The sequence below is a fragment of the Cricetulus griseus genome, chromosome 2, assembly GCF_003668045.3.
Source record: "Cricetulus griseus strain 17A/GY chromosome 2, alternate assembly CriGri-PICRH-1.0, whole genome shotgun sequence".
Classification (NCBI taxonomy): Eukaryota; Metazoa; Chordata; class Mammalia; order Rodentia; family Cricetidae; genus Cricetulus; species Cricetulus griseus.
Window position 1 is genome coordinate 5,347,608 of NC_048595.1, and position 21,456 is coordinate 5,369,063.

General features: G+C 45.9%; 2 protein-coding genes across 11 annotated transcripts in view; both read left to right on the forward strand.

Moving 5' to 3' along the window:
* Nucleotides 1–74: 74 nt before the first annotated feature.
* On the forward strand, nucleotides 75–10,536 carry Vamp3 (vesicle associated membrane protein 3). Its single transcript, XM_027398336.2, has 5 exons — nucleotides 75–269; nucleotides 2,133–2,217; nucleotides 7,486–7,644; nucleotides 8,292–8,343; nucleotides 9,000–10,536. Coding segments are annotated over exons 1-5 (315 nt in total). The 5' UTR covers nucleotides 75–267; the 3' UTR covers nucleotides 9,017–10,536.
* A 2,961-nt stretch (nucleotides 10,537–13,497) lies between these two features.
* Nucleotides 13,498–21,456, forward strand: part of LOC100762774 (period circadian regulator 3) — a 46,933-nt gene continuing 38,974 nt past the window's right edge. For 2 of the 10 annotated variants that reach the window (XM_027398325.2, XM_035439384.1), the window contains exons 1-6: nucleotides 13,502–13,941; nucleotides 14,336–14,481; nucleotides 15,201–15,316; nucleotides 15,674–15,721; nucleotides 16,575–16,776; nucleotides 20,646–20,694. In XM_027398325.2, the coding sequence (XP_027254126.1) occupies nucleotides 13,817–13,941; nucleotides 14,336–14,481; nucleotides 15,201–15,316; nucleotides 15,674–15,721; nucleotides 16,575–16,776; nucleotides 20,646–20,694 (686 nt within the window). In that variant the 5' untranslated portion in view covers nucleotides 13,502–13,816. Of the gene's footprint in view, nucleotides 13,942–14,335; nucleotides 14,482–15,200; nucleotides 15,317–15,673; nucleotides 15,722–16,574; nucleotides 16,777–20,645; nucleotides 20,695–21,456 lie in introns of all 10 variants that reach the window. The other 8 variants (XM_027398324.2, XM_027398323.2, XM_027398319.2 and 5 more) reach the window with 8 other exon arrangements.

A 21,456-nucleotide genomic window follows, 5' to 3' on the forward strand; every position in this document is an offset into this window, starting at 1 on the left:
CGCCCACTCGGGTGGGCCAGGGAGGAGACGGCCAGAGCGCGGCGCCTGGGGCCTGACTCCTGCCCCGCCCACTTCCGGCGCGCCCTCCGCGGCGGCGGGCTCCTCGTCGGTTCCTGCCCGGCCCCTGCTCGTGACGTCACCGCGGCCCCGCCCATCTCCACGGCCTCGGCCGCCGGCTGCCCCAGTCCGCCGCCGGTCTCCGCCGGTCTCCGCCGTCTCCGCCGGTCTCCGCCAGTCTCCACCGCCGCCGCCGCCGCCGCCGCCAAAATGTGAGTGACGCGCTGCGCCGCGCGGCCAGGCGGGCTCCGGGGGGCGGCGGCCGCCACGTCTGACGAGGGTCCCGCCCGGGACGCGGCCGCTCGGGACTCGCACTCGGGTGGAGGCCTCGCGGGCCTGCGCGCAGCGCCCTGGGCCTGAGGTGGGCGGCGGCCCCGCGCCGCGCTCTGCCCTCGGGCGCCGCGCTCTGCCCTCGGGCGCTGCGGGCCCAGGCGTCCTGCCGCGACGTCCCCGAGTGCTCCGCGGCTGGCGGGCCGACGCGGAAGGGCGAGGGTGGGGCACCGGCTTCCAGAGGAAGCGTCCGCCACGCCCCGAGCTTCCTTCCCCGAGGTCCCCGAGAGGGGCGGGGGCGGCCCTGGGCGCTCGCCCGCCGGCTCGCCCGCTCGCTCTCCCGGTCTCTGTCGGCGCCGCGCCGTGCCCAGGCCCAGGCGGTGTCCGCGGAAGCGCTGCCGCGCCCCCCGCGGAGCTCGGCCGTGGGTTTCGCTTCCGCCTTAAGCAAGGAACTCTGTTGTTTTGAAGTTGGTGTCTAGTGGTGACGTTCGCAGGACTCTGGTGACACCGCTTAAGATGCACCCGGTCGGACTGCTGTGCGAATGGCAGGGCCCCAGAGCCGGTCAGAGAATTAAGCTGCACCTGGCTACACCCCAGCCGGCTGGCTGCGTGCTGGTTCTGAATGTTACCGAGGTGAAGGTAATAGTGCCCTCTTCAAGGGGGTGTTCGGACTCAGAGAGAAGCCAGACAGCCGTGAGAAGTGTCGCGTCCTGCTGACAGACACGGTGCAGACTGTCGTGTGGCGAGGCACACCTTAGGTGCTGGCTTAGATACAGGGAAGAGTGAGTCGTTACGGAAAGTGGGCATGGGTGAATAAAGCATTCGGTGAGCCTGTGGAGGATGAATGGCTTTCCAGCAGAGAGAGAATTGCTTTCAGCCCGCCTTTCCATTCACACACACCCCACCATGCACTTGGGCTCTACATCTCCATTTTGGCTATTTTGTGATTGTTTCCAACTATAAGACAGTTCTTGCCACAACAAAAGGATCAGAAGAATACTGAGTGCCCTTAAACGTTTGTGTGTCTTTTAAGAGGTTTTTGGTTTTTTGGGTTTTGTTTTTATTACATAAATACAGTTACCTGCATGTGCCCCTGCAGGCCACAAGAGGGCACCAGATCTCACTACAGATGGTTGTGAGCTGCCTTGTGGTGGCTGGGAATTGAACTCAGGTCCTCTGGAAGGACAGCCAGTGTGCTTAACCTCTGAGTCATCTCTGCAGGCCCTAAAGCAAGCTGAAAGAGAGAGAGAGAGAGAGAGAGAGAGAGAGAGAGAGAGAGAGAGAGAGAGAGAGAGAGAGAGAGAGAGAGAGAGAGAGAGAGAGAGAGAGAGAAAGTAGAGGTATTATCCAGTCTTGGGATCATGCACTTCATTGACACAACAAAAGTTTCAAAGTTTGGTCACTGGAACAGTCTTGGGAATTATTGAGGGATCATAAAAAAACTGCATTGGTGCCTTTATTTCTTACTGCAGGACTGTTTTTACTTTTGTTTTTTAATTTCAGTATAAGGAATTAGTAAGTCCAAGTCCCAGCGTGAACAGGTTATACACACACACATACACACACACACACCATGGTATATGTTCGAGGACAGTTTCAGAGATCCTTGCCTCTCACCTTATTTGAGACAGTGTCTCTTGTTCAGTACTGTGTGTGTCAGGCTAGCTGGCCCTCAAGTGCCCAAAACTGTCATGTCTCCTCTCACTGAAGGAGCACTGGGGTTACATATTTGCCTTACCAAGTCTGGCTTATGTAAGTGCATTGGATATCATAATAGACTCATGTTTGTGCCTTACATCTTTCAGGTCCACAGGTGTGCCTTCAGGAAGTTCAAGTGCTGCTGCTGGCAGTAATCGAAGACTCCAGCAGACACAAAATCAAGTCGATGAGGTACTGCTCTAAAATTCTAAACTGTGGAATTTAAACAAACCCGGGTATTCTGTGGGATTCTATCAGAAAAAGCCACTGGAGCTGGAGAGATGACTCAGTGGTTAGAACACTTTCTGTTCTAGCAGAGGCTCCAGTTTGGGTTCCAAGTACATACTTGGGCCATTCAACTGCCTTTAACTCTGGCCTCCAAAGGCACCTGTGTGCATCTGTGCGTGCGCACACACAAACCCTTAACAATTTTTAATGTTAGAAAAAGAAAAAACATCAATGTGTGAGTATAATTTTGACTACATCAGAAGTCTTTCTAATTGTGTGTTTAGAGGACTTCAGTGAAGATTCTGTGAGAAATTCAGATCAGTTTTCCATATTTTTTTCATATTCTTTTTTTTAAGCTTTTTTTTTATATGAATGAGTGTTTTGATTGCATGTTCTAGAAGCTGTGTTTTAAGCACAAGGCAAACTCTTCCTGGTTTCACTTTTCTATTATCAAATCACATACCTAAAACATGTGAACCTGTCCCTGAAAGCATGTCCCCAGAGCCCCAGAGCCACTTCGTAAGATAGGGTAATCAGATTGTTTAAGCCAGGAACAAGTCTTTCTGATCGGGTGGGATATGTGTCTGTGTCTGTGTTCTGTAGCCAGGTTTACTAGTTACCTAGTATGGGCAAGTCTCCGTAGAGCTTTCTCTAGCAGTTGCTGAAGGACACATAGAAAGTGGAACTTCTGTAGCCCAGTAGTTCTCTCTGGATTCTTGACCTAGAGGACTCTTCTGGCATCTTTTGTTTGGGTGTGCACATGTAGAAACACAGTGAAGACTGTCAGAACCTTCAACTGATATTCCTGTGTTCTCTTTTTTTTCTCCATTTTTTTATTTAAATTAGAAACAAGATTATTTTATATGTCACTCCCAGTTCCCTTTCCTTCCCCTCTCCCCTGCCCCCCCCCCCCACTAACACCCTAGATCAGTACTTATCCCTAGTATAGGAATGGACTTTGGGAGCCCATTCCACATAGAGGGATACTCCTTGAGCCTAGACACACTGGAGAGGTCCTAGGCCCTGTCCCAAAGGATATGACAGACTCTAAAGACCCCCTATGGAAGGCCTCACCCTCCCTGGGGAGCATAAAGCCTATGTTCTGTTTTTTAAATAACAAATGTTTTTATTTCTCCAGTAACTTTAAAAATGTGAATATCCTGTGATTTAGCCACAGGCTTTACTTCTAAGTAGCTTCTTCACTGGGCCTCAGTTCCCTTTGAAAGCTCATACTCTTACTCCAGAAGGCATTAGCTTTTCGTCATCCCTTCTGTCTAGATAGCATCCCAAGAAAAATCCCACAGGGACAAGTATAGGAACCTAGTGGTAATGTACAAGCTGAAGTAAGGTCACCATGACTGCTGCAGCCCAGTGCCAAACACCACCCCAGAACCAAAGGCAGGGGTAGGAACTTTTTTTTTTTTTTTTTTTTTTTTAGGATGTATTATTATTTCATCTGTGTGAGTGTTTTGTAAACTATGTGTGTGCAGTGCCTGCAGACGCCAGAAGAGGGCATCAAAACCTTGAAACTGGCACTGCAGAGGGTTGTCAGCTGCTGTGTCTGTTCTGGGCCCCAGACCCAGGTTCTCTGTAAGAGAACTGCTGAACCATCCCCCAGTTCCCTACTTCATTCTTACAGGGTTCATGATCTGTATAAGCCATGATTTGTTATCCAGTCATAGTGAGTGGGCAGTTGAGCTGTTCTTACCTCTCTGCTGTAAGTATCCTGGAACCAGATCTATTAAATGTGTCTTCATTTCTGTTTCATTTGAGTGTGGACCTAAGAGTAGCATTGGTGGTTCATACAATAACTCTGTGGCTACGTAGCCTACACTAGCTTGTTTTCCTGACAGCAGTGTCCAGTGTCCCTGGTGCTCTGAGTTTGGGACTGCAGCTATCCTAGCAAGCAAGAGGTGGTATCTCTTTGTGGTTTTGAGATAATGATTTGATCAGTGATGAATGATAGTGAACACCTTTCCAGTGTGTGTTGGCCCTTCTCTAAAGAAGTGACCAATCCAGTCTTTTACCCCCTTTGTGTTACTGCTGCTAGCACAGGCTAACCTGGAACTTACTGTGAGACCCAGGGTACTATTAAACTTCAGATCCTCTTGTCTCGGCCATCCAAGGGCTAGGATTACAGTTACATGTCTCATACATGCTTCCTTTGCAAATGATTCTGTTGTGCTGTCTTTCTGTTAACTTATAAGGCTCTTTTATGTATTCCTCACATTTAACATTTATCAAATATATAGTTCATAAGTATTTCCACCCTCTGGGTTGGTTGAGTTTCACATTCTTCATAGTATACTTTGATACCAAAAGGTTTTACTTTTTATAAAGCCCAATTTCTCTCCCCCCACCCCCAATCTCTGTCTCTGTCTTTCTCTTTTCAAGACTGGGTTTCTCTGTATAACAGCCTAGGCTATCTTGGAACTTGATTTGTAGACCAGGCTGGCCTAAAAGTCAAGAGATCTGCCTACCTCTGCCTCTGAGTGCTGGAATTAAAGGTTGTCGACACCACCACCTGATTCCAATTTATCTCTTTGGTTACTTTAATTTTTTTCTTTTGTTGCTCTTGCTTTTGATATCAAATCTAAGAGCCTAGAGCCAAACCTGAAGCTGTGTGCTGGCTAGTTTTATGTCAGCTTGACATCATCTAGAGTCATTTTGGAAGAGAGAACCTCAATTGAGAAAATACCCCCACCATATTTGCCTGTGGGCAAACATTTTCTTGACTGATAATTGATGAACCAGCTTCTTGTTGGGTGATGCTACCCCTTGGGAAATAGTCCTGGATGGGTAAGAAGCAGACTGAGCAAGTCCCAGGGAACAAGGCAGTAAATAGCATTCCTTCGTGACCTGTGCATCATCAGTTCCTGCCCTGACTTCCCTGGATGTTGGACTACAAGCTTCAAGATGAATTAAACCCTTTCTGCCCCAAGTTGCTTTTGGTCTTGATGTTTTAGCACAGCAACAAAAACCTAAAACAAGCTATAAAGATCCACTCTTTTATTCTCTTAGCTCTTAAAGGTAACGCACTGGTCTACTTTAAACTGAAATCCAACTTCATTCCTTCCTTATTTAGTTGTGTCAGCTCTATTTGTTAAGAATATTCTTTCTCCATTGACGGTCTTAGCATCCTTCTGAAAATTAGTTGGCAGACTTCGAGTGTAGCTCAGTGGTAGAATACTTGCCTAACCAACACAAGGACTTAGGTTCTATTTCCAGCATCAGACTCCATCAGTGAATAAATCAGTTCACTTGTCTACAAATGTGTAGGCAGATTTCCAGGTTTCCAGTTATTTCCCACTGGTCACCTTCTGTCCTTGTACAGCTTTCATTACTCCAGCTTTGGGTGGGTTTTGAAATTCGGAAGTATGGCCATTGTAACTTTTTTTTTTTTTTTTTTGTATTGGTTTGCTTATTCTCAGTTCTTTGAAATTACATATGGAAAAAAGCCTTTGGAATTGATATTACATGACAGTTTTTCTGAGGGAGGAAAAATAGCTGTTGTGATTGCATTAACTTTGTCAGTCATTTGGAGAATATCTGCCATGTCCACAGAATTAAGTCTTCCAACGTGCAAGCACAGGTGTCTTCCCACTTTAATTCTAATAGCGCTGTGTCTGTGTGTGTGTGTGTGTCTGTGTCTGTGTGGGTGTCTGTGTGTATGTATCTGTGTGTCTGTGTGGTTTTGCTTGATTTTGAGACAAGGTATAGCTCAGGCTGCCCTTGAACTCATGATATCTTGCCTTAGCCTCCCAAATGCTAAAAGGTATGTGCTGTTGTACCCAGCTTATAGCAGTATTGTGTATTTTTAGGTTTCTCTTTATGAGTGGGTGTGGTATATGCATGTGTGTACACATGTGGTAGCCAGAGGTCAAAGTCAGGGATTTTGTTGTATTCTCTTTTCTTTCCACCTTAATTTTTTAGACAGTGTACTCCACTGAACCCAGAGCTCATCTGTTGCTGCACTAGTTGGCCAGTGAGTCTCTGGGATGGATCCCCCTCTCTCTGCCTTCCCCAGTGCTGGGTTGCAGGAGCAGACGGCCACACCAGTTTTCGTTTGTTTGTTTGTTCTTATGAGTGCTGCACATCCACACCCAGGTCTTCGTGTTCATGCAGCAAGCACTTCACACACTGAGCCACCTGCTCAGTCTGATGTCATATAGGTTTTATTCTTTCAGATGTTTTGGTAAGGATGCTGCTCTCTTAATGTCCTTTTCACATTGCTCATATCTGGCACTTAGAAAAATAACTGATGTGTGTGTTTATCTATCTTAGAAGCTGCAACTTTACTGAATTTATTCACTGTAGTAGATTTTGAAGAATTCTTTTAAAGACTTAGTGTGTGTCTGTATGCGTGCGTGCGTGCGTGTCTGCACACTCACGCGCACATGTCTGTGTGTGTGTGTATCAGAAGGAGTAGAGGTACTTGAGTGGGCACAGATGTGCCATGGTGCCATGGTGTATGTGTTGGCGGTCAGGAAACAACTTTCTTGGAGTTGGTTCTCTTCTTCTACCTTGTTAAGGCTGTGTCTCTTGTCTCTGCCATGCTGTGCTATGAAATCCAGGCTAACTGGTCCATGAACACCCAGGTGATTCTCCTGTCCCTACTTCTCATTTGGCCTTAAGAGAGCAGGCATAGTGCAGACCTGAAAGGCTCTGAAAGTAGTTGAGGTGGGGGAGGACACAACATATCCAGCATGTGCAGGGGCAGGACACAAGGCATCCCCCACATGCAGGGGGCAGAGGACAACTGCAGGAGCCAGTTTTCTCTCTGCACCATGTGGGTCCCAGGGATTGAACTCAGGTCATCAGACTGACAACAAGAACTTTGACCTGCTGAGTCTTAAGGGTGTTCTGTAGAATTTCTTACAGGTAGCAGTAGATGCCCTCTTCCTTTCCAACCAGGGTGTCTGTCTTTCCTTAACTGCCAGTTTTAGTGTTGAACAGCCAGGAAAGTGAGCACCCTGTTCTGTTTCAGACCTTAGAGGAAGTTGAGTCTCTCCCTGTGGCATGTAGTACTACTAGTATGGTTCCCCAGTGCCCGTTATTGAAGTTCCCTTCTATCCCTGGTTTGCTAAGTGGATTTATCACAAAGGCGTGGGCCTCCTTTTTAAAAAAGTGAAAGTTTAGCTCAAAGTAATAACAAGCTGATGGTGGGGGGAGGGGTTCATGTGGAGTTTTGTTCTTCTTCTCCCCTCTGTCACTGTAACCGTGTCCACTTAGGTGGTTGACATCATGAGAGTCAACGTGGATAAGGTGTTAGAAAGAGACCAGAAGCTCTCGGAGCTAGATGACCGTGCGGATGCCTTACAGGCTGGTGCGTCTCAGTTTGAAACAAGTGCTGCCAAGTTGAAGAGAAAGTATTGGTGGAAGAACTGCAAGGTAATGCTCTCTTGACAGACCCTTGCTTCCAACCCCTCCCTTGCCACACTATTGCAGAGTGTTGTGTTCTGTGACTCTGGAGGTGGGTGGAGTCGGGGCAGCCATGAGCCTACATTCCTTTTCCTTGCCCACAGCTAGGAATCCAATCCCATGTTTTGTGGCTAAAGTTAAAAGATATGCAGGACAGGACTGTCCCAAACCAATCCTGGGCATTAGACCCCTGCCCAGGTACCCAAGAGCACACTGATAGAGGAGTGCTGGCTTTGATGCTCAGTTTGCAATCCGTTATGGGAGTGGCTCCAATTTCAAAGGTTAAATGCTAAGAAGGTCCATCTTGCTCAACAAACAAGAAGAAAGGCACATACATATATTGCTTAAAGCAGGCTTACATGTTAGCAAATGAGAACATCTGTGATCAGAGCTCAAATCCTGTCATGCTTTGTTCAGAAAGGATACATGGGACAAGCTCCATATCCTGTGTGGAAATCTCTCTTCCCAGAGGCCACAGAGGATTGGAACATACTTTGGAAAGCACATAACTCAATTTCAGACCTTAACTGGAAACATTAAATTTAGGCTTTAGAAATGGTAAATCATCTCTCACACAGTCTGTTTTTGCAATGTTAAATGGACCTGTCTTGTTGCAGATGTGGGCAATAGGGATCAGTGTCCTGGTGATTGTTGTCATCATCATCATTGGTGAGTTACCCCCGTGCTCACAGGTGTTTGCATGCGCAGGAGCAAAGGGTGAAGGCTAGGTCATTCCAAGGGTTAAATATTTCTCTTTATCAAATATTTTGAATACTTGAGGGTATTTAGGGATGGTGGTGTTGAGGGAAGTTTGAGGCAGGGTTTCAGTGTTCAACCCAGGCTGGCCTTGAACTTGTGCTCTTCTTGCCTCAACCTCTCAAGTGCTAGGATTATAGGCATGTGCCACCATACTAAGCCTAACTTTATGACTTTATGTGATTAAAGTCTGGTGTTTTGTTTAGATGGATAGGTGGATTGATGGATAGATATCATGGATGGATAGATGATAGCTACATGGATGATAAATGGATAGATAATATATATGTGGATGGATGATAGATGGAGGGATGGATGGATGGATGTAGACATTAATCCTTTGGGAATGGAGAATCTCATTGCTACTGACTGGTCAATTTTTCTCTCCTATGCAGTTTTATGTTTACTTTTGTGGAGTATAGTGATTAGCTGAGACCACTTTGACCCTCCCAACTGGCCAAATCAGTTTCTTCCTGTCCCTATTTAGACAATAGAAATCTGTATTGAGTATCTATGCAAAAAGACTAAACTGCCCTCTTCACTGTTTGTAAATCTCCCCTGCTTCTTAGTATGGTGTGTCTCTTAATGAAGAACCCGGGAAACTGAAGCCCACTGTCAGGAGCGTCTTCGAGACTTTCTACTTAGAACCTGCTGTGTTATCGAGCTTACCTACTGTTTTTTCCAAATGATTATTTTTGTTAGTTTACATACAGTTCAGTGCCTAGGAAATGTACCTTTGTTTTACTGTACACTCCAGATGAGGGTGTGACCCACCCTGCCCACATTTTGCACAGTGCCTTTACAGATTTATGCACCAACTAGGGAAGAGGACTTCTGATGCTCCAGAGTGTTGGAGTCTAGATGGATGCTGTCACTGATGACTTGCTGTGGACTCCAGGAAGGGGACTTGTTAAGTCAGCTGTCCCCACATCTGACATCGCCTTCAAAACCACATTTTAAACCTTTGGGCGATTAGATTCCCAACTTGTGCCTTCCGAAAAGAACACTACTGCCTAGTACAAATCGGTGACAATAACAGGGTGTGCCTTATTTTGATACTTGGCTCCTTTTCATTAGGAGGACCCTCGTTTTTTGTAAGCACTACTGACCCTGCTGTATTTAAGATGCTCTCATGTTAGGTGTCAAGATGTTTGCTTTCTTGTTCTTATGTATTATTTCTGAAAGTATTTTAATCAAAAGTAACCCTTTGAAGTTTTTATAAAACGATGACCAAAGTTTCTCTTTTGCCAAAAGTTAAATACAAATAAAATGTTCACAAGTCTGTCCCTCATAGATAATTTCAAGTAAGTGCCAAAAGTAACTCAAGGTGCCCTTGAAGAAACAGTGTTAATACAGTGTGAGCCTTCGACATTTTCACAGTCCTTCCCATAAAAATGCTGTAGATAATGCTGCTCCTCCAGACTTGGTTTCTCCCATAGAGCTATGGAGGTGAGCTGAAGCCGCGCCTGTAGATGAGACGTTTAGAAGCTATGGCCTCCAGCGCACTGTGAGCAGCAGCTCGGCAGTCTCACATCAGAGCTCTTGAATGCTATTTACTGCTTCTACCCGTACTCCACTTCCTAGTCAGGCCTCTGTAGTATGCTTGAGGTGAGGCATTGGTCACTTCCAAGTGGATAGCTAGCCAGAGATGCCATCTGAGACATTGTCCTTGTGTATCTGAGACTTTCATCAAGGTGTGGTTCAAAGATGGGAGTTGAGGCATGAATGAAAATGAGAAAGCAGTGAGGAAGAAACAAAGGCTTTATTTGCCTGTGGCAGTGCTGCTAGAAGATCCTGGAATTTGTGTTTGTGTGCAGAGTGGCATCAGTCAAGATGTAACAGAATCTGGTTCCACTTTTTTTTATTTGTCCCCTGACATTACTGAAACAATACAGATATTGAAAGCATGCCCCACTATGGGAAAGCAACATCAGCCTAGGGCTTATGTCCTGGTCTGACCCCACAACCTTGGTGCTGTTCCCTCCATACTCAGACCCATGCAACTCATTGGCTCCTGCATTAACACAGTAATACCTCGCTTGTCTGTGCATTTAGCTGGGAACTTTCCAGCTATGATGTCCTGAATAAAGTTGTTTATTAACATGATCCTGTCTTGTGTTCCTTGGAGTGTGGTGGATACACCTGATCCATGTCCTAAAACTTCTTCCCCTTGCTGTACCCATCCCCACAAACTAGCTTTTCTTTCTTAGCCACCCCCACAGGAGCACGTTTCCATGCCTAGCTGTAGATCCCGTCCTGTGTTAGGGTTCTCTCGAGGAGCAGAACTGATGAGTATGTATTAAAAGAAGATTTACTAGATTGGCTTGTATGATATGGTCTGCCTCACACTAGAGAGCCTGAGAATGAAGGGACTCCACCCAGCTTGAGCATGGCTAACATGGCTCTGGCAGGCCTTGCCCTTCTCTCCCATTCCGTCTGCCATGCTAAAAACCATTGGATTACATTTCTAAAGCTAGCTGCCAACTTCTATTCCCTCATTTGGCCACTTCCTCCTCTTAAGGCTGACGACCAAGATCCAGCTATCAAAGTATTTAAGTCCAGCAATCTAAAGCTCCATTTGGCTCACCTAATTAACACTTGATCCAAACACGGGTTTCCCTTTTTCCCTTTATAAACTGCCATTTTCCTATGGAGCTGTCTCTTCTCTATCCAGAGGCAGTCCTTTGTCCCCTCTAGGACAAACATCCCTGACCCCTCTATCTTGTCCCCTTCTCTCTCATCCTCTAACCCCTGTCTTTGTCTCCTGTTCCCTGCCCTTTGTTCCTCTGGGGCAAATATATATCCTTTGTTCTGAGTACTTGGCCTTGGGGTATGCTGAGCCAATCCAGTCCCAAACCACCATTTCCTTACAGAGAACCACACAGGGAGCCACACAGTTCATGAGGCTGAGTGCTCCAACAGTTCCAATCTGGCACTGCAGGCCTGGAGTTATTCATGGAAAACCTCTGTGGTCTTCAGCCAAAGTTGAGTTCTGGTAACAGCAAAGTGCAGCAACACCAGGGCAGATGAACTTGGCAGTGAGTAAGTGAAGGCTCGAACGCAGAGAGCAGAGCTTCCTTCTTCCCTAATCTGAATTACCACCAAAAGTTGCTTCCTATGTTTAGGGTGAGTCTTCCCCACTTCACACAGTCTGAACAAGACAAGCCATCAGGAATGCCCAGAAGGTTGCCTCTCAGTTGGTTCCAGATCCAATGAAGCCCACAACTGAGACTGACCATCACACACCTCAAATGAAAAGTGCTTTTCAGTGCAGACGTGAGTTGGGAGCTGGCCTGTGGGTTTCTCAAATATGATCTTCTGGAAAGTTGGTCTTGGAATACCACACCAACACCAGCCAGATAGGTAAATTTGGATAGGCGAGTCCCCCCTCCCCCATCTTTATTTGCCTTCCTGTGCATGCATACGCGCTTGGAAACAACGTGATACGGACCAAGTAGTCTTGCTGATGTTTACAGCACGAAAGTCTACTTCTCCTTAAGTATAAGTCTCACCACAGTCTGCCCTTTCCTTTCTCACGGGCTCTCATACTGTTTCTGCACCGGGATGGCCTGGCAGGTCTGGTGCTGTTCAGTTCTGTTGCCCCGCCCCTCCACCCACCCAGAGGCCTCACTCAGTTGTTTCCCCTTTCCAATGAAAACTTACCCTCATCCTTCAGCTCATTTCCCGGGCCTCTTGTCTCCCCTTAACCTCTACCCCTCCCATTCCGTTAGCTTATTTTGTATTATTATCTCAGACTTTGATGTTAGGTGTGAGAGAGCAATCATCTCTGCCCAGGTGTGCACTCAATGCTGCTTGAAGAAGAGCTTGGCAGTAGAGTGATCCGGTGTGGAGAAAGACTTGGAAAATAGGTGATTTGTCCAATACACAATGTGGATAATTGCCCCCAGGCACTTTTCCCTTCTTTGACTTAGAACTCCTTTCATTCATCCAAAAAATACCGAGTGTACTTTTTTCAGATTTTATTATTTATGTGTTGTGTGTGTGTCTGGATTCGTGCATGCGCACGAGGGTGTTGGAGCCCCTGACTGACGGTGCCTGGGAACCATCCAACAGGAGAGCAGTGGGCGCTCCCCTCGGCACCGCTGTGCCATCTCCTACCCGCCGCCACCACCCGGTGTCTTTCTTCTTGGTGTGCCCAGGCTGCTAGCAGAGGGCCGGAGCTCTGCCCTGTTCCTTCGTTTCCCAAGAGGACAGATAGTTAAAAAGTGAGAGGCCCGACTGTTTCCTCCAGAAGGAAACATTTTTGTCTTCCGCCTGTTGCCAAATGAATCTGTAACTTGGGGGCAGCCAGGGCAGTTCCCTTGTACCACTAAACTTGTATTTCTGACAATTCGGTGGGATCGCGCCTGGGTTCATTCGCAGTTAGCGGGCGGGCGGGCGGGCGGGAGGACAGAGCAAGTTGAGGAAAGATTCAAACAAAGGGACACCGAGAAGACCCTTCACTCCCTCAGCTCCCCCGCGGGCAACAGTGCCCAGCGGACCCAGAAGCGCCACAGGCAAACAAACCCGGCTCCTCTCACCTGTCCGCCGCGCAGGCCACGCCCCGGGCCCGCCCTCTCCTGACTGACAGCCCCGAGGCCCCGCCTCCGGGAAGCCCAGCCCTAGCCTTGCGCGGCTGGCCCTGGCGTCCTCCCGGCCTCTCCGCCCCCGACCCGGGCGCCTGGCGGCCGGGATTGGCCGGGAGCCGACCTCGCCCGACCCGCGCGTTATGTAAGGTTCTCCGGGGCCTTAGCGCCCGCCCACTCGCCCGCGGTTATGTAACCCCCGCGGGGCCGAGCTGGACTCCGCCCCCGGCCAATGGGAGCTCGCGGAGCAGGCCGCAGCGACCAATCGCGCGGCGGAGGGGCGTGGCCGCGGCCCGTGGCGCGCAGGGGGCGGGGCCGGCGGCAGCTCTGCACGCGGCTGGCCGCAAGACTCCGCGGCCGCGGGTGGGCGAGGGCTCGGCGGGGCTGCGGGCGGCGGCGAGCGCGCGGCTGGCGGGAGGCCGGCGGGAGGCCGGCGAGCCTGCACGACCCGGCGCCGCGCTGCTGCCCCTTCCTTCCGCCTGCTCACCCCGGAACGTGGCGCTCTGAGGCGTTTCTTGATGCTCACCGACTTCCCTGCCTGGACGGTGGAAAAGTTGGTCCGGGCTGAACAAGCTCGCAGAGAGCCACGGTGGGGTCCGGCCAGCGCGCTTCCGGCGTCGAGCTGTCGGGGTAGCTCGTCACCCGAGCAGATTCTGTGCAAATGCTGAGGAGAAAAGTGCCCCTCAGATGAGCGTGGGCGGCGACCGGTCTCTCCCGAAGGCGATGGCAGGGACCAAGACAAGCCGGGCTTGGTGGCTAGCTGCAAACTGAGAAAAGCAGGCTGAGGGCTGCCAGGCGGGATGGACCCCTGTGGAGACCCGGCAAAGCCCGGCGGCGACTGTCCCCACAGCAGGGGACAGGGGCTCCAGGGGGCGGCTGGCCAGGAGGGTCCGCTGCTGGGCACTTCCGTGGACAGCAGCCACAGGTGACCGACGGACGCTAGGAAGCCTGCCGACCACTCACTCCAGTTTACTGCCCCTTCCCTGGCTGGGAAAGCTAGACCGACAACTTTTTGACTCCGGGGGCAGGGTGGGGCGGGAGGCGACATGAAAGGGAACTTTAGACAGTGAGAACTGATGGGAGGAGGGTGTTGTTAGATAAATTAGAGGAGTATGGAAAGAAAGGGGAAAGCGGGTAAAGAACCTGATGGAGTTAGGGTTGAAGAGAGACTGAAAGTGTAAACTGTACCCTGCCTGGAAGAGAAAGGGCATTAACCCCGCGACCTGAGTGAGTTACGCACCCAAACACCCCACAAAATCAGGTATTTCCTGAGTGTCCTCATTACCACTTGTGTGTGTGTGTGTTTTTTTTCTACTCAGTGAACATGAAGACAGAAACAGAATGTCTGAAGAACTTTTAAAGGTTGTCCAGGAAATGAAAAAGTCTTTTCCAGCCGAGAGACACACTAAACCCAGCACCCTAGATGCCCTTAACTATGCCCTGCGCTGCGTACTTAGTGTGCAAGGTAACTGAGTCGTGGAGAGTAGGGTGGCGCTGGCCCAGTACTCAGGTACAGTGGGATTGTCAAGAGGCTTGAGCTTCTTTGTGGCCAGGACAAGCTGGTCTAACTGATTGAAAGTGGTGTTCTGGGCTTTCCAAAGCCAGGAGAATGGGATTTGTCTGATAGTTGAGCCACTGTGCAGTCTTTTGCACATCTGTTACAAGAGTAGAGCTTAGCAGTTTTAAGTAAAACTTGATTTTTTTTTCCAAGGAGCATTGCCTTCCCTGGAGGTTACAAGAGAAAATGCATGTATATTTTCCTGCCAAACACAGTTACAGAATATAAAAAATTGACTAAATTAAAGGATAAATGCTTTTCCTTTCCTACTGTCCTCCTCAGGTATTCTATAAAGTTGTGAATTTATTACAAACCTCCTTGCTCCACCTGTGATAAGTGGGTAGTCTATGCATGCTAATGTTTCCTCTGTAAAAGTGTGTGTGTGTTCTTAATTTCTTTAACTAGCTTTAGAACTTTAAATGAATCATGCTCCTTGTTACTTAAAACATGTAGGATTCATGAAATCCATAGTCTTAAGTTTACATAACTAACCATATTTTTGATGGCTTTGAGGAAGACACATTTATCCTTATCTGAGAAAGTAACCAGCTTGATAGTGCTATAACATGACTTCCTAGAGATGCTGTGGTCACTGGCTTACCTGTTTATTTCCCTGTGTTTCTTAGCAAACAGTGGATTTTTCCCCAGTCTCGGCCCACATGGAGCACCTCAGACAGATGTGACAGCATACAGTCCTGAGGAGCTGGCGTCGATTACTTCTGAACTTGCTTCCAAGAACACAGTAAGATTTCATGAGTGTTGCCTCCGCTAGGGTGACTTCTAAGGACTTTCTGTAGGTGTTAGAAAAGTCACTGAGAGCTTTCCTTGCTGAGATAAACAAAGGTGAAACTGCTGAAAAGGCACTGTGTGTTCTCTCCCATGGCAGAGGGAGTGTCTGAAGGTAGACCCGAAGCTTATGCTCTAGCATAGTCTTATGTGCCTAGCTGTCAGGTACTTGCTTCCCCTCAGCATCCCACGTTCTCTCAGGTATAAATAAATAAATAAATAAATAAATAGTAGCAAACAGAACATGGCAGAGTAATTTCTGGCATCTTATTCTAATCTCCAAATTGTTACTTTTTATTTATATCATTCTTAGTTCCAATACCTACTTCCTCAAGTTGTAACAGCTGGATTTGTAGAACAGGTGAGTTGAGATGTCATTTTTATGGTGAACTTTTGGAAGAGACCTTTAGTATATATACATATACATATGTATTTTTTTAATCTCTTCTTGGTGGCTGAGTAATTAAACCTCATATTTTATTAATGGTAGAAACTCCTTAATTAGATGTTTAGACTTCAGCATCCCTTTAACATAATGTTTTTATAGTATTACAACAGGGGTTTGTAGAGTTACATAATAGGGCTTATTCTACTAATGTACACAGTGCTGTAGTGGGTGTTTAAGACAAACAAGTTTTAAGAAAACATTCACCCTCTAAAATCTTTACAGTAAGTCTAGACAGGGAAACAGGTCCATGTATCAAGCACAATGACTGATTATAAATGATGTTAGTGACTATAAAACAGATCAGAGGTGCAGTTCTTACGTAACGAGGTCTGTGGAGGACAGCTTGTGAAGGAGGCAGATCTTGAGCTCAGTCTTTAAACACAGACTCTTCATTACTGACGAGGAGATAGTCCCTCCTGGTAGAGAGCACAGTTTGCAAAAGAGAAAAGTTTGCCACACATATATATTTAGTCTGTAGAGAAGCTGTTGTGGGCTTTTGGCATAGAGATGAAGCTTCCAGGAAGCATGGTGTCATTTTTATATGTTAAGAAGCACGCTGAAGAAAAATATTTAGGAAGCTTCTTCTTTACAAGGTGTGTGTGTGTGTGTCTCTGTCTGTGCGCGAGTGTGCGTGTGCGTGCAGGCATTCGTTCATTCGTGCGCTCATTTTTAAGCCTTGGGTTGTGGTAGAAATCCAGAAGAAATTGACTTTTCAGAGAATATTGTTTGTAAGTTCCTCAAATTTTGTCTTAAATATTTTTCATAGGATACCTTTGTGGCAGTGTTTTCATTTCTGTCTGGAAGGTTGGTGCACATTTCTGAACAGGCTGCTTTGATCCTGAATTCTAAGAAAGATACCTTGGAGTCCTCGCACTTTGTTGATTTGCTTGCCCCTCAAGACGTGAGTGTGTTCTACACACACACTGCTCCAACTCAGCTTCCTTTCTGGAACAACTGGACCCAAAGAGGTAATGAGACCAATGTTAGGTTGGGTCCAGGAGCTGGTCATTCCTACAGAAACAATACAGACATGACGTGCTATTTACAGCATGCAGATCATGTCGTTGTCCTTAATTTGTGTATTTGCTTATTTTATCTTTTTGAGTCAGGGTTTCCCTATGTAGCCAGGGCTGTCCTGGAACTCGCTTTGTAGCCCAGACTGGCCTCAAACTCAGGGATCCCTGTCTCTACATCTGAGTGATGGGATTAAAAGCATGTTCCATAACAGGCTTTATTCTTCTTTTTTAAAAGAGCACAATAAAATGGTATTTTTATCGCTTAATAGCATGTCAAACCAATACATTTTTTCACTTACTGAAATTTCACAGGTTTTATATGAAAAATAGCTTTGATTACCAGCGAACTTCAAAGTGGTTGATTGCTATACAGGCACTCTTCCCTTATGAATTAATACAACCTATTTCTTCCTGTGTTGACTTCATGATCTGTTTGTATAATAGCTTTGACGTTATAGATAAGATTCTGATAGCTCCTAATTCACTTTTTCCAGTCCTAAAAGTTCACAGATCCCATCACTTTGTTTCTGTATGAAATGCTTGTTTATCTGAACCAGATATGCAAAGTTTCACAATTTTCTTTGTGGCATTCAGTCTTGTGTGATTTTCCTTTTAAAGTCACTCCATATTCCTTATATTCTTTGGGAACCATATCTTAAAGAACTCAGTATACACTATATATCTATATCTATACCTATATCTATATATCTATATATCTATAGATATATATCAGCCTTTTTTAATTTCAATTCCTTCTCTCTAATAAGATTTTTATTTATGTATGTATTTATGTATTTATTTTTGTGACCCAGATGTCTTAGATAGGGTTTCTATTGCTTCAACAGAACACCATAACCTTTAAAAAGCAAGCTGGGGCTGGGCGGTGGTGGCACACGCCTTTAATCCCAGCACTCGGGAGGCAGAGGCAGGCGGATCTCTGTGAGTTCGAGACCAGCCTGGTCTACAAGAGCTAGTTCTAGGACAGCCTCCAAAGCCACAGAGAAACCCTGTCTTGAAAAACCAAAAAGAAAAAAGAAAAAAAAAAAAAAGCAAGCTGGGGAGGAAAGGTTTTATTTGACTTTTACTTCCAGATCATAGCCCATCATTTCGAGGAAGTCAGGACAGGAACTCAAGCAGGGCGGAACCCGGAGGCAGGAGCTGATGCAGAGGCCGTGGAGGGAGGGCTGCTTACTGGCTTGTCTCTCCTGGCTTGCTCAGTCTGCTTTCTTACAGAACCCAAGACCACTATCCCAGGGATGGAACCACCCACCATGGGCTGGGCCCTCTCTCATTGATCGATAGTTGAGAAAATGTCTTACAGCTGGATCTCGTCTAGGCATTTCCTCAGCTAAGGCTCCTTCGTCTCTGATGACTCTAGCTTGTGTCAGGTTGACACACAAAACCAGTCAGTACACCAGGCTATTCAAAAACTTGCTGTATAGCCAAAAATGGCCTTAAAACTATGATCTTCCTGCCTCTACCTCCAAGTGATGGGATTACAGGCTACACCACCAGGCCAAGCTGGGGATGGAACCAAGCGTGCAGGCTAGGAAAGCATTTCCTGACTGAAACTAGCATCACTTTCATCTAATTTTGTTTCAAAAGATTTTAAATTTCATTGTGTGTAGGTGTTTAGCCTGCTTGTGTGTCTGTGCACCATGTGGATTTCAGTGCCCATGAAAGCCATAAAGGGGCATTAGAGTCCCTAGAATTGGAGTTAGGGACAGTTGTTAGCTCTCATCATGTGGGTGCAGGGAATTCCATCTGGGTCCTCTAGAAGATCAGCCAGTGTCTTAACCACTGAGATATCCCCCTAGTGCCCCTTTTCTCTAATTAAAACAAAAAAGAAAAAAAAAAAACATTCTTTTTATTTGGAAAACAGGTGAGCATGATAGTTAATCCCAGCATTCTGGATGCTGAGGCAGGATGCAACTTGAAAATCATTGTGGTCTACATAGTGAGAAATCCTAAAAAAGTGTAGCACAATATTTGCCATTTCTAGGGCTGGAGAGATTGCTCAGTGATTTAAGAGCACTGGCTGCTCTTTCAGAGGTCCTGAGTTCAATTCCCAGCAACCACATGGTGGCTCACAACCATCTATAATGAGGCCTGGTGCCCTCTTCTGGTCTTCGGGGATACATGCAGACAGAACACTGTATAAATAAATAAATTTAAATTTTAAAAAATTCATTAAAACAAAAAAGATTTGCTATTTCTAATCATTTTTAAGTTCAGGGTCTAATAGTATGGAATATGTTTACATTCTAGTGAATCAGACTGCTACAGCTTTTTGACCTTTCAGCCTCTACTCTTTTGATTTTTTAAATTGAATAGTCTCTTACATTTGCTAGCTCCATTATCTTTGTTTTCCCATCCTAAAATTATTGGTATTGTTCATCTTCCTTTCCTAAATACACATTTTCAGCCTTTAGTTGTCTTGTGTCGGTCTTTCTGCTTCCATTAGTCGCACATTGTAAGAACATTCAACACTTGTGGCCAGTGGTCTGTTCTAGATTTGGCTAGAACTGTTTTAGATGTTGGGACACCAGACATATTGCCAGCTCTTCCCATTTTGTTTTATTTTTGTCTTTTGTTTTTTTTTTTTTTTTCCTTCAACAGTGCTTGTACCATGTCTTCAGCCTTTTTAATCTTTTCTGGTTTATCTTTGCTGTGATATTTTCATCCCACCTAAAACTTTAGCATACCCTGAAATCATGGCTTCTGCCACGCACACCTGATGTGCATCTAGTTTACTGCAAATAGTACACTTCTGCTATCTAAATCTCCTGTTCAAGCTTCAGCTGAGAACAGAAAGTCAGCTCTGTGCCCGTTCTGAGCTGTGGCCAAGTTACTGTTTCAGTCTCCTCCTTTGAGCGGACATGGAATGCTATATACCCTGCTGTCAGTTTTGTCACATTTTAGAACACACTCGACTTATGTTGGTTGTATAGACTCTCAGAAGGACCGGATGGTTAAGAGCTCATTTGCAAAAGTAAGGACTCAAGTTCAGCTTGTCAAGCACCTTATGGGTTTGTGTGCACTGAGATCAGTGTCTGACTCATGCCTCTGTAGTGGCTTGTGAATGTAGAAGCCTGGTGTGATGTGTAAATGGTGTGAGTGAAAGGCAGGTTTCTGATTCTTCCTATGACGTGAGACGTGGCCTCTTCAGGGTTTTGAATCTGTGGGATTCTCACTAGTTGTGTTAATGTGTGAATTTTAGCAGTTTTTCGTGGTTCTGTAACTTAGGTCTTTTCACTTAATCAAAACATTTGGGCAAAGGTTCTACCTCCTCATTTGACTCTAAAATACATTTCCTTCTGTGTTGTCACCATGAATTTCAGGAAAGATGATGAAAACCATTGGCACAAGGAAGAGAACACATAAGCGCTGCTGCAAATCAGTCTAGTCCTCTAGAGATGACTTTAGAAGTACATGAGAGTCACAGGAGGGTCATGCATGTAACATAGAACACAGCTTGTAGATTTCCCCAAGGATGGAACTAAAGCGAGGAAAACAATCACATTTATACTTCAGAGAACTGAAATCTGAAAATACCCCAGATCTCCCCAAGCTATCACAATGGACCAGACTGTTAACCCCGAAATAATTGTCATCAGATCATCACAGTGACATTAGAAATAGTGTGTGTGCTTAGCTGGAGAGTGCCGGAAAGACCGAGGGCTTAGATGAAGGAAAGCTTAGAGTCTCACACAGATGAGAGGAGAACATATCTTTCAGAAGTGCTTGAGTGGTGTGGCAGGATGGCCTCACAGAGGAGCTGCCCTGACAGAGACACAATGACCGTGTTTCTTTCTTTCCAGCTTCACAGTGTGAATATGCACCAGTGAAATCCTTTTTCTGCAGAATCTGGTAAGTAAAGGATATGGAGGCCTAAAATGTGGCTCTCTCATCTCTACTCAACCCTTGTGGTGATTCTTCTGTATTCAGCTAGAGTATGTAATGGGTACAACAAAATGAGATCTAAACAAACCAAAAACTTTGATTCTTGCTGTAGGAATTTGTATGTCGATGAGAAGAAAAATACTGAAAGATAATTGCTAGCCCCTTGTGACACCAGAGCCCCTGGTTTGAAGTAAGCAATAAAATAACTATGTTTTGAGGCCCATTTTGCTTGCTTTTTGTCTTTCAGTCATGTTTAAAATTAATTTTTAAAATTTCCCACATCTACATCTCAGTTTTTAGAATTTTTAATAGCAGGGCTTAAAAAGATAGTTATCTAGAAGAAAATTGACCATACTTTAACAGGAATAACTTCTTAGAGATAGTTGTCACCCTCCAAACAAACTACTATAATGTTTCTTTCATAGGGAAAGAAAAAACTTTTTTTTTTGAGAGAGAGAAGGTTTCTCTGTGTAGCCCTGGTTGTACTCACTATGTAGACCAGGCTGGCCTCAAACTTATAGAAATCCACCTGTCTCTGTCTCCTGAGTCCTGGAAATAAAGGTGTGTACCACCATGCCCAGCAAGGAAAAATATTTTTAAGAGTCACAATTGCTAATATTAATATTGAAGTTAGTAACTACTCCAGATGTTTATAGAAGGAAAAATGTTTATAATGGAAATAACCAGGTGTGCTGTAAAACAAGGGGAGATTTGAGCTAATAGTGTTTA

Excerpts from the sequence above, each read along its gene's own strand:
- Vamp3 (XM_027398336.2), top strand. Across the intron at positions 2,218-7,485 it reads CACAAAATCAAGTCGATGAG|GTGGTTGACATCATGAGAGT; the intron begins GTACTGCTCTAA and ends GTGTCCACTTAG. Across the intron at positions 7,645-8,291 it reads ATTGGTGGAAGAACTGCAAG|ATGTGGGCAATAGGGATCAG; the intron begins GTAATGCTCTCT and ends GTCTTGTTGCAG.